Source organism: Lotus japonicus, chromosome 4 (genome assembly GCF_012489685.1).
Source record: "Lotus japonicus ecotype B-129 chromosome 4, LjGifu_v1.2".
Lineage (NCBI taxonomy): Eukaryota > Viridiplantae > Streptophyta > Magnoliopsida > Fabales > Fabaceae > Lotus > Lotus japonicus.
Window position 1 is genome coordinate 33,239,383 of NC_080044.1, and position 16,995 is coordinate 33,256,377.

The following is a 16,995-nucleotide window of genomic DNA, read 5'->3' on the forward strand; positions in this document are numbered from 1 at the left end:
ACATCAACGGTTGCACTCCACTCCATGTGACCGAAGTTTACACAACGACAGGTCACTCCACTCCAAGTAACCGTGTCATCGAGTCTCGTTTTTCTTTTCTCAAAAATCATCAAATAAAGTCCCCCATTGAAATTCTCTTTTCTAAAAAGAATTGATTGAAGTCCCCTCTGAAAATATCTTTCTCATTCTTTAGAAGCTTTGCGTTGCAAGTAAACTTTCTTTTAATTTACAAAATATGTGTACCCCTTGATTATTTTTTTTAGATGAAATTTTATAAGTAAATCATGAATAGGTTTGTTCCTTTTCGAAAACTTTGGTAAATTAAATAAAAGATCCCACCATGTATAAATCTTTTTGAGAAAACCTCTTGATCGAAAACCACAGTAGATCTAAAGCATAGTTAGAGTCTCCTCTAACCGACACTCGGAAAAACCCTTCGGTTACACAAGCGATAGGCCGTTAATAGATAATCAAATATCATAATGAAAGTACAAACATCATCACAACAAGTCATTTTATCAAATAGCAAGCATCCAGGTGCTCTCACAACAATCATATAGCATATATTCAATGGTATAAATAGCCTAAGAGAATAGTCCTTACAACAAGCATATAACATATATTCAATATATAAATAGCCGAAGCGAAGTGCCCTCACCTTAGCCAGTTTCCTTCCAAAGTTGCGACTATGATCCGATCACGTCATCGCTCCTCGCACTGGCTCATTTTCCTTCACTCTTTAGCTCCGACACGAACGCATTCTCGCTCTTCGTATCCTTAGAAAATTTATTGCTTTAAAAATGCTAAGCTTCAACATCCTAGCTTGCGCTCCCAAAACTTAAGTATCTCACACTCAAGACAAACACTCAAGAATATTCACTAAAAACTACTCACTCAAATAGCTTAATGCTATTTTGGATATGGTGTGGGAATATAGCTTTGTGCGTGTGCACTTATGGTGAATTGATATCCGAAGAACCAAGTACGTGCCTTTCCTTTTATAGTAAAATTTCTGATCTCCAAAATTGACCACGTCATGCTCTAGCCTTCCTAGCTTGGCCAGCAAATATTATGTTTAGTCTCCACGTTAGTTTCTAATTCTCCTTGTCATGCTTGCCCTGAGATTGTGTGTTTCTTTAACCTACACGTATGCCTTATAATCCTTGTCATGCTATCTTACTTACACACCTCATGCTGCAAGATTTTTGTTTCAGACACCTCATGCTTCAATTCATTAAATTTTCACTTGTTTCGTTTATGTTTCTGGTACGATAAATCCTTTTGAAACTTAATATATATATATATATATATATGTATATATATATATATAAATAGGTTTAGTCTAGATTGATTTTGGTAGTGTGGAATTTAACTCATAGAGTTAAGAGAAAAATATAAGGATGATATATTATTATACCAAAAATTATGAGAAACTATATGATATAGTTTAAAATCACTTTAAGCAAAATTAAGTGATCAAGTGTAAAAGTGTTAACAAGTTAGATATACATATATATCTATTCTTACACTTCGTAGTATTCTTCTTCTTATCTTTTACTTTTTATTTTCTATTCTTCCCTCACAAACTGAATTGGTCTCTTACTATTCTTTTATCATTTCCTATTCTTCTTCCACAAATTGAATTGGTCCTTACGTGATCTTTTTCTTTCTTTCTTTTTACTTTGTTTTCTTTCTTTCTTTTTTATCTAGTTTGGGAGAAAATACTAATAATATTAATAATACTTCATTTATATAAAGCACACAGGGTACAAAGAACATTGATAAGCTTAATCGCGCTTATCGCTCTTAAGCCGATAAATATTTAATTAATTAAACGCTTAATCTTACCTGGATCTTACATATAGAAAAACATCAGAGTATACACTTTCAGGTTTTTGTGATGTTGACTTTGCTGGAGACAGAGTGGAAAGGAAAAGCACCTCTGGAAGTTGCCATTTCCTTGGATCAAATATTGTCACTTGGTCAAGCAAGAGACAGAACACAATTGCTCTATCAACTGCAGAAGCAGAATATGTCTCAGCTGCCACTTGCTGCACACAAACCATATGGATGAAGAATCATCTGGAGGACTATGGTTTGTTTCTGAAGAAGATTCCTATCTTCTGTGACAACACAGCTGCTATCTCCCTCAGCAAAAATCTCATTCTACACTCAAGAGCAAAGCACATAGAGGTAAAGTATCATTATATTCGAGATCATGTTCAGAAGGGCACTCTATCATTAGAGTATGTTGATACTGACCATCAATGGGCAGATATCTTCACTAAGCCCTTAGCAGAAGATCAGTTTTTAGTTATTCTTGAAAATCTGAACATGGACTTTTGTCCAGAGTAAGGTATTTTCAGAACCTCTGACCATGGTGCTTCTGAAGTCATCAGATGTTACCTATTCAGAAGGTACTCGATCAGAAGCACTTAACCCACCGGTTAAACTTATGTGGTGGACAACAATACACGTGTCACTTCTTTTGTGACATAGTTCCTTGTGTCGCGTGGTGTATCTGCTATAATGATGATACCTACTCTCCTCCGCTGTGCTATTTTCTGACTAATTATTTTACAAACCGTTGATCTTGCTTTTTGCCTTATGCTTCTTAAAATCTCAACGGTTACTATTAAACCCACTATACGCACGATCTCACACACGATCTAATCCACACACTTACTCAAACGGTTTTCAAAACTCTAGTGTGCATTGCATTTCATTCACTCTTCTCCCTCCAATATTTCCTTTCTCTCTGAACCCTAAACCTCGCATTCCTGAGAATCATGGGCAAATAAAGGAAATCGAAGGCAAATGTTACTGCTTCTTCCAAACTGACTGTCGAAGAGCAAGAGAAGCAAAGATTTGAAGAAGCTCGGCAAATTCTGAACGCGGCCAATGCGGTCACCGGCGTCCAGAAGATTGAAGAACTGGTTGTGTGCAACGAGTCAAGAGTGGACTTCGACAACCTGGCTAAACATGGGTTTGACATCAGGGATCAAGTCGATTTGCAAGGTTGGTCTGGCTATTTCAATAGGCTCTGTGGTCCTATCTATTACAAGTTAGTTGTGGAATTCTGGAAGAATGTTGTCTACAACGACTACTATGTCGTTTCTCATGTGTTGGATAGAAAAATTGTTATCTCCGAGGAATCCATTGCAAAATTGCTGGGAATGGAGTTCCAACAGGGCAAGAGAATCAAGAATGTGGATGCTAATGTTCCTGGCAAGAGGAAATTAGTAAATAAGGCCATTTATGACAACTGGTCTTTGGAGAAGACAAAGTATACCATAAAGGAATTGAAGCCAAAAATGAAGATCTGGCAGAAGATTTTCATGAACTGCATTCACCCCAGAACAGGAGGATCTGATTACCTCAATGCAACTCAGAAGGTAATCATGTACTATATATCTAGGGGTGAGCCTGTGTGTCTTCCATTTCTGCTCTTCAACTATCTGAAAGAATGCGTTGAGAAGTCAAGGACTACTGCAATTGAGACCAAGAGGTCTATCTCCTACATTCCTTATGGCAGGTTGCTCTCAGATATCTTCACTCAGAACAAACTGGTCAAGACTCTATATGACTTAGGCCTTCATGATGATCTGGCTATGTCCATTGGAGATGCTCTTAATGGGACTAAGTTGAAGAGAATGCAGATCATTGACAAAGTTCAAGTTGAACCTGAAGAAGAATCATCTGAAGAAGTTCGTCAGAAGAACCACCCTGTTGATGACTATCCTCTCTGGTCTAAGAAGGATAATCCAGCCAGCATTCTGGAATATGTGAGAATGCTCAGAAGTGAAGGAGATCCAATCACTCTCGAGGAATTTATCAAAAGACTTCCTGATAGTCATCCTGAGGTACCAACAAGGAAGTCCAAGAGAACAACTAGCAGCAAGCCTTCAGATCCCAAAGGCAAAGGGATTCTGATAGAGGAAACCAAGAAGATGAAACCTGCATCAAAATCTGTAGTCATCAGGGAACCAATTCTAGAACCCTCTCCCGAAAGAACTTCAGTGGAGTCACCTCAGAAATCTCAGTTTGATAGCTCTAAGAGCTCTATGGCTTCCTCCATTGGAACTCAAGAAGAAGAAGATTACACCAACAGAGGAGGAGTTGTTCACTCTAACTCTGAAGAAGGTTCACTCAGAAGGAATGTCAAGAGGAAAGCTGTCATGGTAGAATCTTCTGATGAGGAAACTGAAGATGATGATGTTCCTCTGACCAAGAGGCAAAGAGTTCAAGTAATTCAAGTTGAGGGGGAAGTTGAGCAGGATGATAGTGAGATTATTGGGAATGTGCTCCGAGTTATAAAGGAATCTCTAGAAGCTGAAGAATCCACCGATTCTGATGAAGCGCCCATAGGCAAGAGGAAGAAACTGCCTCTGAAGGGTCCACTTCAGAAGAAGGATCCAGAACCAAAGCAAGCATCTGAGAGTGCTTCAGAGGTACAAAGAGAAAGGAGATCAAAGATAGCTTCTGATCCTGCAAGGACTGCCAGACTCACCAGATCTACCATCCTCTGAGATTCAAGTAAGGAACTTACTGAAAGCATTAATTTAGATTCTGCTTTAGTAGTTATTCCTGAACAACCTGTACCTATATCTACCTCCCTGTCAACCTCAATCCAAACAGTTCCACCTCAAACAGAACCTCACACACAAACCATATCTCAAGCCGAAACACAAGCTCCCCACTCAAACATCCAAACTGCTACCACTTCCATTCCACCAATCCCAATTCAAACCTCTTCCACATTCACCACTACTGAGTCTGTACCTCTCTTTAATTCATTCATTAAGGGTATCGCTCAGAGTGAGGCCACCTTGAAAGACTTGGTTCAACAATTCACACCTAAGCCTCCATCCACCTCAAGAACCTTTCTGATAACTGAATCTGGTGAGATTCCTGTTGTGGAAGACAAAGGAGATGAGGATGTTCAAATTCTAGAACCTCCTTTCAATGTGCAACCTATCCAGCAGGTAGCCCCTTATTTTGAAGATCTGCTCCAAGATGCTGCTGCTGAGTCTTCTTATGTATCCTTGTCTCACTACTCCACGATGAACTCAAGAGATCTGAGCTTCACCTCGCCTGAGAAGACAACTACATCCAGGCAACGACAAGAGACTATTTCTGAGTTTGAGCATATGGATGAATCAGATCATTCGGGACTAGAGAAGGTTCATAAGGATGAATCAGCACCTTCAAGACAAAATAGAACTAAGAGTTATAATGCATCAAGCTCTAACGCAACCAACACTCCTCAACCAATCATGGATTTGGCACCCTCCTTCAGACCACAAAGTCTTATTCAACTCATTCAGGAGTTCTCTGATGAAGCAACCAGAAGACTGCAATGGCTATATCAGGTAACTGATAATCAATTTGATGCATCTTTGGTTGATGGTATGTGGTCTGCTTTCGGAAGATGTTCCGAAATAAGGGCTTATGAGCTTGAGAAGCAGCTTAGCAAAGAGAAGCGTCTGAGAATTCATGATGCCTCTGAGAGAGCTTATGAGCAGAGGCAGAGGGTGTTACACAGGGTTTGTGAACCAATGAGAAGAGCAATGGCTGCAAGAACATATGTTGTCTCTGAACGTACCTCAGAAGATGCTGAGATGATTCCAGCAGAGGTTGCAGAGGACAGTGCTGAAGAGGTTATCATTCATGAGGCTGCAGAGGTTGATGAGGTTCAGATGGAAGAACCTATTCCAGTTGCTGCTGAAGTTCCTATTCCTGTTCAAGCTCCAGAACCAGCTCCACATCCGGAAGTTGCTCTCCTGGCCGCCAGAATTGATAGGATACAACATGATCAGCAGAGGCTGTTTTAGATGGTTGAGCAACAAGGCATCATTCAGAATGAACAAGGTCAGCAGATTCGGGAATCTACAAGCAGAATGGAGAATATGATGAAGTATCTGATCGAGAATCTACCATCCTCTTCAAAGTCTTGAACCCCTCCCATCTATCTTTCATGCATATTTATTCATCTTATCTGTCTGTGAACTTATTCTATGTTTGACCATGTTGTATTTTCGTATGTGTTTCTGCTACAACTTATTTAATGCACCGTCCACATCTCTTAGTAACTCACATGCATTTATGTTCGATGAGTTTTATGCATGTTTTTTCTGTTACTTCTCTTCTTTATAATCTATTGCTTTCCTTCTTCTCCATCGCAATTCAATTCACTCCTTTCTCTCCTCAAATCAAAATGTCTTCTGTTGATTTGATTTCTGAACTTAAGGCTCTGGTATTTGACCGGACCTTTCCCTGGAGTGTCAATCTTTCACTCACTCAAATCTCCCAAGCTCTTGGGAAAATTGAGTATCTGCTGGACTGCTGGCTGACATCGAATCAGACCCACTGTCTGCATACTCTTCAGGAAGTTCTGAAAGAACTCCTTCGCCTGGCCCCTCGCCGGATGGATCTTGAAGTTCAATTCGAGAGCATTTGTCTGCTCATTGAGCATGAAAAGAGGGAACGAGAAGATCAAGAAGAAGCAGGTGAAGTGCTTCAAGCTGCTGCCTCCACTCCTACCATCAATGAGAGTGAGATTCTGAAGGAAGAACTAGCTGCCCAGTTAGCTTCCATTGATAAGGACATTCGTCCTTTGCACCTTCAGCTTCTTTCAATGAAGGAATCTCGTGCCTTCTTATGTGTCTAGGAATTGTTCTCCTAGTATTTTCTTATCCTCTGTACTCATTTCCGTTCATTAATAATAACATGCGTTTTATCTAAGTTAATTCTTTGTTGTTATTGTTTTTGTTTTTCACTCTTTTTGCTTATGACAAAAAGGGGGAGTACGTAAAATGGTTTTTAATAAACTTTTAATTATGTTTATATAATATAAAACCAGTTGAGGAGAATAAGTATCAAATACTTATAGCAGATAGATATTGCCAAGCGTCCTAAACAAGGAATACATTTTGTTTAATCTTTTGAACAAACATGCCTCTGGCGCCTTATCCCAATCCATCTGGACAATGCTCTATGTTTCCAAGTGATCTACACAAGTTCTGAACCATCAAGCTCTGATGAGTATACACTCTTCTATGCGTATCTTCTGATCACCTCACAAGACTCCGAATCTAGACTCTTCATCATTTCATCAAGTCATAGATTCAGGGGGAGTCAGGGGGAGTCCCAAGCTCAGAATCAGGTGCTATCATAGATTCAGAAGGAGCAACATAAACCATTACACAAGGATAAGTTTAAACTCTGATCTCTTCTCTCTTGTGTATTCAGTTTATTGTTTAAGAATTGCTCATCAAAATACTTGTTTTGTCATCATCAAAAAGGGGGAGATTGTAAGATCAAGATTTGATCAGTGGTTGCATCTCTATATTTTGATGATTACAATTAAGGTTTTTGAGTATGAACAATAATGGTACTCTAACGTTTGTCTTTTATAGTTGTGACAAACAGGTTCTGATTCTGACCCAAGCCGACTCCATCAGAAGATGAAGACCCTAGGGTAACCAAAAGAGAGTTCTAAAGCTCACCATGTTCACTCAGAACAGTGGCAATTCCTTCAGAAGTTCTGAAGATAGAAGCTCTCAAGAGGTACTGAAGAACCGGAGTCAGAAGTTCTGAAGACCAGATGTTCCAGAAGGAACGGTCCAGAAGTAGAATGAAGGTATGAAAAACGGTAGAAAGGGGGGGTTTGAATAGCGTTTTCAGAATAAAACTTCCTCCTTAAGATTTTAGCAAATCTTTCGAAACACAAGTAAGGTGCTTAAGATAAGAGATTAGAAAAGCACACAAGGATTTTATCCTGGTTCACTTAATAAATCACTCAAGCTAATCGAGTCCACCCGTGAAGGTGATTTCTTCCTTCTTAGAATGAAGGAAATCCACTAATCAGAGAATTGTTACAACTGCACTTGAAACCTACAAGTGACTAACAATACACTGACTTATCTCACACTAAGATTCACTCTCTTAGTCTTCTCTAGGATCCGATCAACCTTGATCTCCTAAAGGTAAACTAAACAATTGTTTAAGAAATATTGTTTACAAAGAAATTGCTTCTTAAAAGCTTGTAGTAAACACAATGAATTTAATGAAGAAAGAATGCTTAGAAGATTTGAATATAGCTTGCGCGTGTAAAGTTCTTCCAACCGCATCTTTCAATCTTCAGCCTCTATATATACTCCAAGGATTAGGGTTTGAACATTGCATGAGAATGCTACCGTTGGAGGGCAGAACTGAGATTTCCAGCTTCTGCTGTGGCTGAGAATGTTAGGTTAGGTCGTCAGGATAGTACATTTGCTTTTGTACTTTGGATAGTGACTTGACCTTTAACCTTGTAGACTTCTGATCAGAGGAATGCTTCGTGTTGGAACTTGTGAAGCTTGTTGATCAGAGTCAGAAGGAAGCATGGATCCTCTGACCGTTGTATCTTCTGATTCTGAACTCAGAGGAGAAGTACTTGGTCTTCAGAGCCATTTTGCTTCTGGACATCAGAGTCTCCACTTTTCAGCTTCTGGATCTTCAGAGTCTTCTACACCATCAGAATATCTGAACCTTCAGAGTGTCTGGGTTGTCAGAACGTCTGGATCTTCAGAACTTCAAGTGAGTTGAGTCCACGTCAGAGCTTGATTAACTTCAGATCTTCTGAAGCTTTTCTACTGTTCAGATTGAACATAGAGATTGCGAAAGCGTTGCTAGGGTCACTCTTTAAGCAAAGTGCTTCTGATTTGTGTGAGATTATATTAAGGTCAGAGCCTGTTAAGAGCACACTCAGAAAACACGTTAGAGTACCATAATTGTTCATACTAAAATGTTAACTTGTAATCATCAAAACATAGAGTTGTACTACACGATCAAAACTTGATCTTACATAGAAGACTCAAGTTCTGAAGACCTGCAAGATGTTGGCTCTGAAGACCCAAGCTATTCTAGCTCTGGCATTCAGAAGTTCTGAGGAACATGCCCAGTAGCAAAAGTTGTAAGGTCAGAGGATCCAAGCTTCCGTCTGACTCTGATCAGAAGCTTCACCAACGTCCATCTGAAGCACTCCAGATCATAAGTCAGCTGGTGAAAGGACAGGTCGTTGTCATAGTACACATCGTATTGTCATAGCCTGTCCGCCACCTACCTCGTTCAGCCTAGCAGTCTGATATTACAAGATTGCCACTCCAACGGACAAAACCCTAGCAACGGCTACACCATATGCCTTGGAGTATATAAGGGCTGAACATAGAAGAAAGAAGCTAAAAAACTTTGATGATATTCTTGAATTCATTCTAACCGATCTCTTAGCAATATTTCTTCACTGTTCTTGAACATCTGAGTTTACCATTAGCTTTTCAGAAGCATTTCTTATAAACCCAAAACCTTTTACAAACACTTTGTAAAGTTACTTAAGAGACCAAGTTTGGTCGGATCTTGAGAGGACTGAATCAAGTTTGGTTCAGTGTTTAGCTAGTCTTGAGAGGATCGATTGATCAGCGTCTTGAGAGAATACTAGTGAGAAAATCAGTGTACTGTTAGTCACTTAGCAGGTTGCAAGTGCAGTTGTAACATTCATTGATTTTAGTGGATTGCCTTCATCAGAAGAAGGAAGAAATCACCTTCACGGGTGGACAGGATTAACTTGAGCTTTTATCTCAAGTGAACCAGGATAAAATACTTGTGTGCTCTACTTCGTTCTCCTTAGCACCTAGTTCTTATCTTTAAGTTTTCTAAACTCAAAAAGGGAAAACTTTTGTTTAAAAACTCTATTTAAACCCCCCCTTTCTAGTGTTTTTCGCACCTTCAAGTCTGTTTTCCTGGCTCAAGCAGTAAAGTTCAAATCCGATGATAATTCTAACCACTTAATACAAATTGAGAAGGTCCATAACCAATATTTATAGATGAAACCACTCTTCCACCAATTGATGTGAAAGAGAACATACTATTGTAGGCCCTGATATTTTCGCTAAAGTGATCACATCTATGGTTAGAACCGTGTAGTAAGTTGTACAGTAAATCATGAGGCTTTTTAAGCAAAGACAATACAATTTTACCTTTCATACGACAATTGGAAAATTTCAAGTCCATCTTAATTTTGTTCTTGCCAGACCTCTCGTCAAACCAATGATAAGCTCCACAAAAGGAACAAATATAAATTGGATCACCAAGATCAAACAACTTTGCATCAAAAATATAATGAAACGATGTAATTTCTGTTAATTTTAATAATTAACAACTGACATCAAAATATAAATGTTAAAATACCTTTATTTTCAGCATCCTGGTATACAAAAATTACATTTGAAAGATGCTCAATATATAAATTAGAGTAAAGTACACTCACCCCTCTCAAGGTTTGCTAGAATTACACTCCACCCCATTCTTGTCTAAAATCTACACCCCACCCCATTTTATATAGATGCAAATTTAGTGACGAAAAATATTCTTCATTAATAATTAGTTATTATTTAAATTGTTAATCAATAATTTCAAAAAATATTTTCAATATAATCCAATAAATTTAAAAATGAAAACATCACAGTCCTTCTCATTCTCTCAATCGCGGTCTTCCTCCATAAATTCACAATGCAAATTCTGCAATAGCACACCCGACCGGTTTACAAACCATATCTTGAACATAGGGAAACATGCTTGTGTTTCCATATTTGGTAATAATTCAATTTTAATCAAAATAATCTCTTTATACCTCAAATTTTGAAAATTGGATTGTAGACCCAAAAAGCAAGACAAATGGGTGAAGAAAATAGAGAAACAAAATTAAGAAATATGAAGTGGATCGGAGGTTATTAGAACCCAACGATGCGGTGGAGCACCGCTTTTAACAAAATCCAACGACATCTTAAACCAACAGAGCGTTCGCTCGCAACTTAAAGGGGGTGAAGTTCACAAGAAGTAGTTGAACAGGTAGCTTTGGGAATGTGCGATTCACGTTCTGTGGTTCAGGTCGCAACAAAACTTTGATGCATGGTGGTGCCATGGGGTTTCACATTCTGGGACAGTGGCCGTCGTGTTAAAGGGAGCAAAGGCTTGGTGGTGACCGTTTGTGGTGAGAAATATGATTTGGAGACAGATGGAACGTGGACTTAACAGACAGAGTGGATTTTTTTTTAAATTTAATTCAGTAAAATTATTTTCATAAATTAATGTATGATAGTGTATATGCATTAAACTTATTTAAATTTTAACTAATTAGTAATTATTTTTTATTAGTGACGAATTTGTTTTCGTCACTAAATTTTGCCTTTATAAAAAATGGGGTGGAGTGTAGATTTAAAAAAAGAATAGTGTGGAATGTCATTCTTGCAAACCTTGAAGGGGGTGAGTGTATTTTACTCTATAAATTAGATTGATCCACAAATGTTGACGAAGAAGATGGAAATTAATTATAAGTAGAAGAGTCATTGTTAAAAATTTTGTGAGCCACAACCTGGCGAGAACTATTTGGCTCATTGGTAATATCAAACAGTAGTCTTTGTGACTTGTTCATGGTCATTACATTAATACCTACATAATTGTCTAAAATCAAATACATAAGTATCATAGCAACTAATTTATGGAACATCATAGGAAAATATAACAAATCTGAAACTTGAACCGGATAAATCCTTGTGATGGTGACTATGTGATGTCAAATTTTCCTTATTAGAAGAACATGATTTCTTTTTAGCATTCATAATAAGCCTTCTTCTAAGTCTTGCATCAGAGCATGACATATTTCCATCCCTTTTGTTAAATGCATTAATACATCCTACACCACAAATAAAACATAAACAACAACACACCATATTATTTGTTCTATCCAAGAACATAGAGATGAGGTACGGTACTCATAGTGAGAGGATCGTGATGTGAGAATCTAGAAAGAGTAAGAGCGTAACCGCTTAGAGAGAGAAAATAACTGAATTTCAAGCTTGTATTTCTTAAATGAGCCAAGAGTCCTTTACAATTGGTAACCGTTCCCTATTTATAGATTCAAGGGTTGGGCTTGGCGCCCTTAACTCCTCCTAATGGGCTAGTTGGGCCTCTCGGGAGAAGGCCCAATTCCCTGGTTCACTCGTCGCCCCAGGCTGGCGCGCCTGGGCGAGGGCCCAGTCCATTATTCTATCAAATTAGTACTAAAAATGAAACTTTACAATAAATAATTGAAACTAAAAAGCAAATACAAGGCGACAATCATGAATTAAGTTACCTAAAGCCAAAACCTAACGACTAAAAATAATTGCCAACATGGCTTGATAACTAGAACCTAAGGCTAGTTCCTTGACTTTCCCGGCGAATTCCTTTGATCCTATAAGTCCACAAGTCGGCTTGTGGGGCGACAGCAGTTGGTCTTCTCGCCCAGTTGCAGTTACGCATGCGTCATGGGTCATGGTGGTTCGACATGCATCAAGCCTATGCCACGTGGCAGGAAAGGTCTGCAGAATCCCAACTGCCTTCCTTGAAACGTCCCTTCAGAATCCCCGCAAAGCCTGTCAGTTTGAATTTGAACCAATTAGCTTCAGTTGTGGCAGTTCCCATTTATTGCGATATTCCCACTTCCCAAAATCCCGCAACTGCAATCATTTCATCGTCGGTATGGTGCACGATTTTCCACCTCTCCCCCACGTTTCCCAACTGCCCCCAGCACTTCCCCACACGTTTCCCCCCGGTCATCATTATCCTTCCCCTATAAAGACACTACTCCCCCATCCCTTACTCCTTTTACAACCCCAGCTTCTGGCCACCCTTTTTGCAAACGAAACCCCTTCAACACACCATTGTCTCAGTCCACACAGCTCCCCACGCGTCGCACTCTCTTCCGGTGAGTTCCTACCACTTCAAAGTATTTTTATTTCCCCTGCCCTTTCCTCTAATGTCTTCGAGACGCCGAACCAAGAACTCCAACCGTAATGTCACCCCCGCCACCCCTTTGCGGCGCGTTCCCCCCGGGGGAATTCCCCTTGACAAAAAAGACATTGCCGCCTTCCGAGCTAAGTCTTTGGAGTCCTTACCAGTTCCTGCGGCAAGGGGCCCACCGGCCGGGACAATCCCCAACCAGCCATCCAGCCTAGAGCAGTGGTCTTCCGTCTGCGAAATTTCCTCAGAGTCTGGTGGGTTTTGTCATGAAAAACCCCTTGACAACATTCTATTTTACGGTGGCTGCTCATCCTCTGAGCGCCCCTGGCTTCGTCTTCCTGACCACCTCACCGATCAGCCCCACTTCTTCTACGTGTATGAGTACATGTTCACAAATTTGGGAATCAGGTTTCGCTTTTCTCCGTTCATCTGCTCTGTGTTGCGTAGTATCAACGTCGCCCCTTGTCAGCTTCATCCCAACAGCTGGGCCTTCTTGCGATGCTTTGAAATCCTATGTGACGCAATCCAGCAAGAACCCGAGCCTTCTCACTTCTTTTACTTCTACGGGACGTCCGCCCAGCCTTCACCACCACGCGGCTGGGTTTCCCTTGAAGCTAGACCCAACCGTCAACGCTTCAACCCTTTCTGGCCCACAATCACCACCAACCTTGCCCGTAGGTATTTCAAAATCGTGGTATCCCACGAATACCCCGAAATTTTTACTTGGAGGGACGGGACCGCCCGATTTCCCTTCTACTGGACCCAAGAAGTTTCCTCAGTAATCGACCCAACTGAGGACTCTTTAACCCCTGAGGACAAGGCTGTGATCGGCTTCCTAGCCAAACTCCCAGTTTTAGACTGCTCTCGCGTGATCGGTAAAGCCAAAATTCCACCAACCGCCGCTTACTTATGTTTTCTTGTCCCCTCTCTGCTCCGACCCTGGCCCGTTGCCTATTTTACACTTCCTATCCCTTGCTGACTTTTATTGGATTTCGCTTGTTTCAGGAAAAATGAATCTTGCTAGTGCGGAACTTCTGGCCACCTTTGAAAAGAGAAGGAACATCCCGTTCCCCCCTTGGGTCAACCTAAAGGGCGACAGGACACCTTCCACGGCGGGTCAGGGTGGAAAACGAGCTCTCGATGAGGGAGCCCTCCGCCCGCCTCCCAAGAAGCCACAAGTCTTGACTTCTACCTCTTCCTCTGGCAGGGAAAACACCCCTGCCACCGCCGCGGCTCCTCCTGGTCCGAAAGAGATTTTCAAAGCGGCTCCGCTCGGCGGTCCTCCCAATGTGACTCCAGCTTCTTCACCCACTACCCGGGGCAATCCTGTCAGTGAATCACTCCCTGAGGGGAAGGTGGCCCCACCACTCTCTTGTCAGAGCTCGGTACCAACCGCTATCTCGCCGCCGCCACCACCCTTGGGACACAACTTGCCCTCGCCCCTAAGCTCTGTAAATCGGTGATTGCCATGTTCCTTATCCTTGACACAAACCATGAGGATGGATGAAGTGGTTCAACAACATGGCTTAGACAGAGTGTCTGAAGGCGCTTTGGCGACGATGCTCCACGCATTCCACCGTTATAAGTGGTCCGCCAGAGATGCTGAGGCGCTACGGTCTGAGATGGCCCGCCTTCGCACCCTTAACACTGGATTCCTCGAGGAACGTAAGGCGCTCCTTGCCAAGCTAGCTTCCCAAAAAGCCACCTTTTCCAAGGGACTGGCTGAGCAGATTTGCCGTTCGGAGGTCAGTTTGGAGTTCCAAGACAAGAAGATTTCAGAATTGGAAGGAGCCCTTGCCAAACTTCAACAGGAAACGAAGTTAGAGATTGATGCCAAGGAAGATTTAGTGGCCTCCAAGGATCAAACCATTTCCTCAATGGGCGAGGAACTGGAAGCCCTTCGTGCCGAGCTGGCGAAGAAAAACGAAGCTCTATCTGCGGCAGAAGCCTAAGCCCAGTCTGACGCGAAGGCCTTAGAAGAGAAAGTGAGGTCAGATGTTGTTGCTGCCGCCGTCTTCGAGCGTGGGCGCGACTTCTCCCTCGCCAAAACTCAAGTTCAACGCCTCCATCCCCAAATTGACCTTAGCCAAATGGGAGCATTTAAGAAGGTGACTCTTGCCGGACTTGTCGGCCCTGATGATCCTCCGGGCTTCGTCGCCGAGCGCTTCATGAACGAAGAAGATGTAGAGCAAAAATGAAAATGTTAATGACCCTTAAATTTATTGTGTAATACCAATTAATTTTCCTGCCCTCTTTTAATGAGAATTCTGAGCTCCTTTCCCCCTTTCCCTCTCTTTTTTTTTTTGAATTTCTTAACAACATTCGTGCTCTCGCCTTTCCCTACTGGAGTCATGCTCCTCGTGAGCCCTGGTGGCCCGGCCTAGAGCAAGCGGGTCAACCGACTGGCGAATTCCTGAATTTTGTTCCTGAAACGTCGCGTCATTTAACGCTAGTCAGAGGACCATCGTTTACCACCGGCCAAGTGAATTTAAGGCATTCAAAGATGACCTCAGTAACGGAACCTTGGGAAGGTGTTTCATTGTTAAATGCTTGCAAGCGTTCCATGAATATAAATAACCGGGTTATCTTAGGGAGGAGGAACATACTTGAAAGGAATCAACCATGCTAAATTATGAGAGAGCCCTTAACGAGTTGAGAGAGAGAGCATTTGAGCAGAACTTATAATATGCTCTGTATTACCAGAGGACGACGGTGGATAGCATCCGCCAGCTTGTCTGTCGGTTGCTCGCAATGGAGTTGGATCCTGTCCTTGATGCGACACTTCGCATCTTCCTGGAATTTGTGGAGGAGCTGGGCGAGCTCTTCCGAGAGGAGGCCAAAATCACCATGATGATTGGTGGTTAGTAGATGGAACTGGAAACTGGAGCTCCATGAGAACGACACAGAGGAGCGAAAGAGGAGTGCAAGAATGAGAAGGCGCAGCTAATATTTCAGAGGCGAATCTTAGATAGGCAGCTAGCAGTGATGCTAGATCGGTATCATGTAATGAGGATGAATCCTCCGTTTTGAATGTACTCTGTTAGTTTTAATGAATAAAATAACGCCTTTCTTTAATGAATGAATTAAGCAAATATATAATGAATGTATAGATAAATGAATGAATGAATGAGTTTATGAATGAACGAATATATGCATAAACATGCGAGTTCGGCGATTCGCCATATTGCGTCGCCCCTTCGCCTGCGCCTCCAGTACTCGAGTTCGAGTTTCGCGTGAATGATTTTGAGAGTGTGTTGGGTATAACTATGACTTCTGCTCAGCCTTTGACCGAGGCTTTGTTCACACCCTATTCCCGTAAGATCAGGTGTGGCCCCACCAACCTTATTAGGCGGGGACTTATGATTGCTTGGGGCCCAATGGCCATGTGGGTTGCCCAAGACTTGGCCTAGTTAAAATGCTCGCCCGTGTTTTGGGGAGACTTGGCTCGCCCATATTTCTAGGAGGTTCTTGGGATACGAAGCTTATCCGCACACGTCGCCAACGGGTGGCTACGGTCAGCGCCGGACTTTCCGAAGTGATCCCCAGACATCAAGGTCGTGTTGGGATCGCCACCTTCAGGGAATTTTTCCCACCAGGCTGCCGTCTCTATTTAGTTGAAGGCTAGGAGTATTGCTGAGAATATCCTTGTATATTTGACCTGTCAAAAAGTTTTCACATTTTGAGGCATGCCTCGTTAAAAAACTCCCGTGGTGGAGAAAAGGAGTGCTCTTTATTTTTTTCTAGTTCCTCAGCTTCCTCGTCGCGCCCTTGTTCTGTCGCCGGCTCACCTGATCAGAGCACCACACCGAGTACCCTATCTTCCAGCGCCTCGCTCTGCCCGATGACCCTATGGTAGAAAGGAGGCCTTCCGATCTCGCTTTCCCGCCGACGCGCTGGTTCGCCTCTTTCTGCTCCATATCAGCGGCGTCTGCTGGGTTCTTGTACTTCATATCGTTCCTTCTCTTATCCTGGCGGCTACGCGACTGACCCCCTTCTTCCTCCGTCTTCCAATTACTCCGATCTAGGCCAGCCTCTCTACTCGACCTTTGGTGCTTCGCCCTTTTCAGCTTCTTTCCCGCCAACCGTACTGGCCTGTTAAGCGTATTCAACCTTCGGAGCGCCGCCTCATCTTGTTCCCAGCTAAAGAGGTCGACGTTGTCCTCTACCAACCTATCC

At 41.9% G+C, this 16,995-nt stretch overlaps 1 protein-coding gene across 1 annotated transcript; it reads left to right on the top strand.

Moving 5' to 3' along the window:
• The first annotated feature begins 13,829 nt into the window (after positions 1-13,829).
• LOC130712645 (uncharacterized) lies at positions 13,830-14,282 on the top strand. Its single transcript, XM_057562467.1, has one exon. It carries the CDS (start codon positions 13,830-13,832, stop codon positions 14,280-14,282), a length of 453 nt encoding a protein of 150 aa, XP_057418450.1.
• Positions 14,283-16,995: the final 2,713 nt, after the last annotated feature.

Excerpts from the sequence above, each read along its gene's own strand:
- LOC130712645 (XM_057562467.1), top strand. The coding sequence starts at position 13,830 with ATGAATCTTGCTAGTGCGGAACTTCTGGCCACCTTTGAAAAGAGAAGG.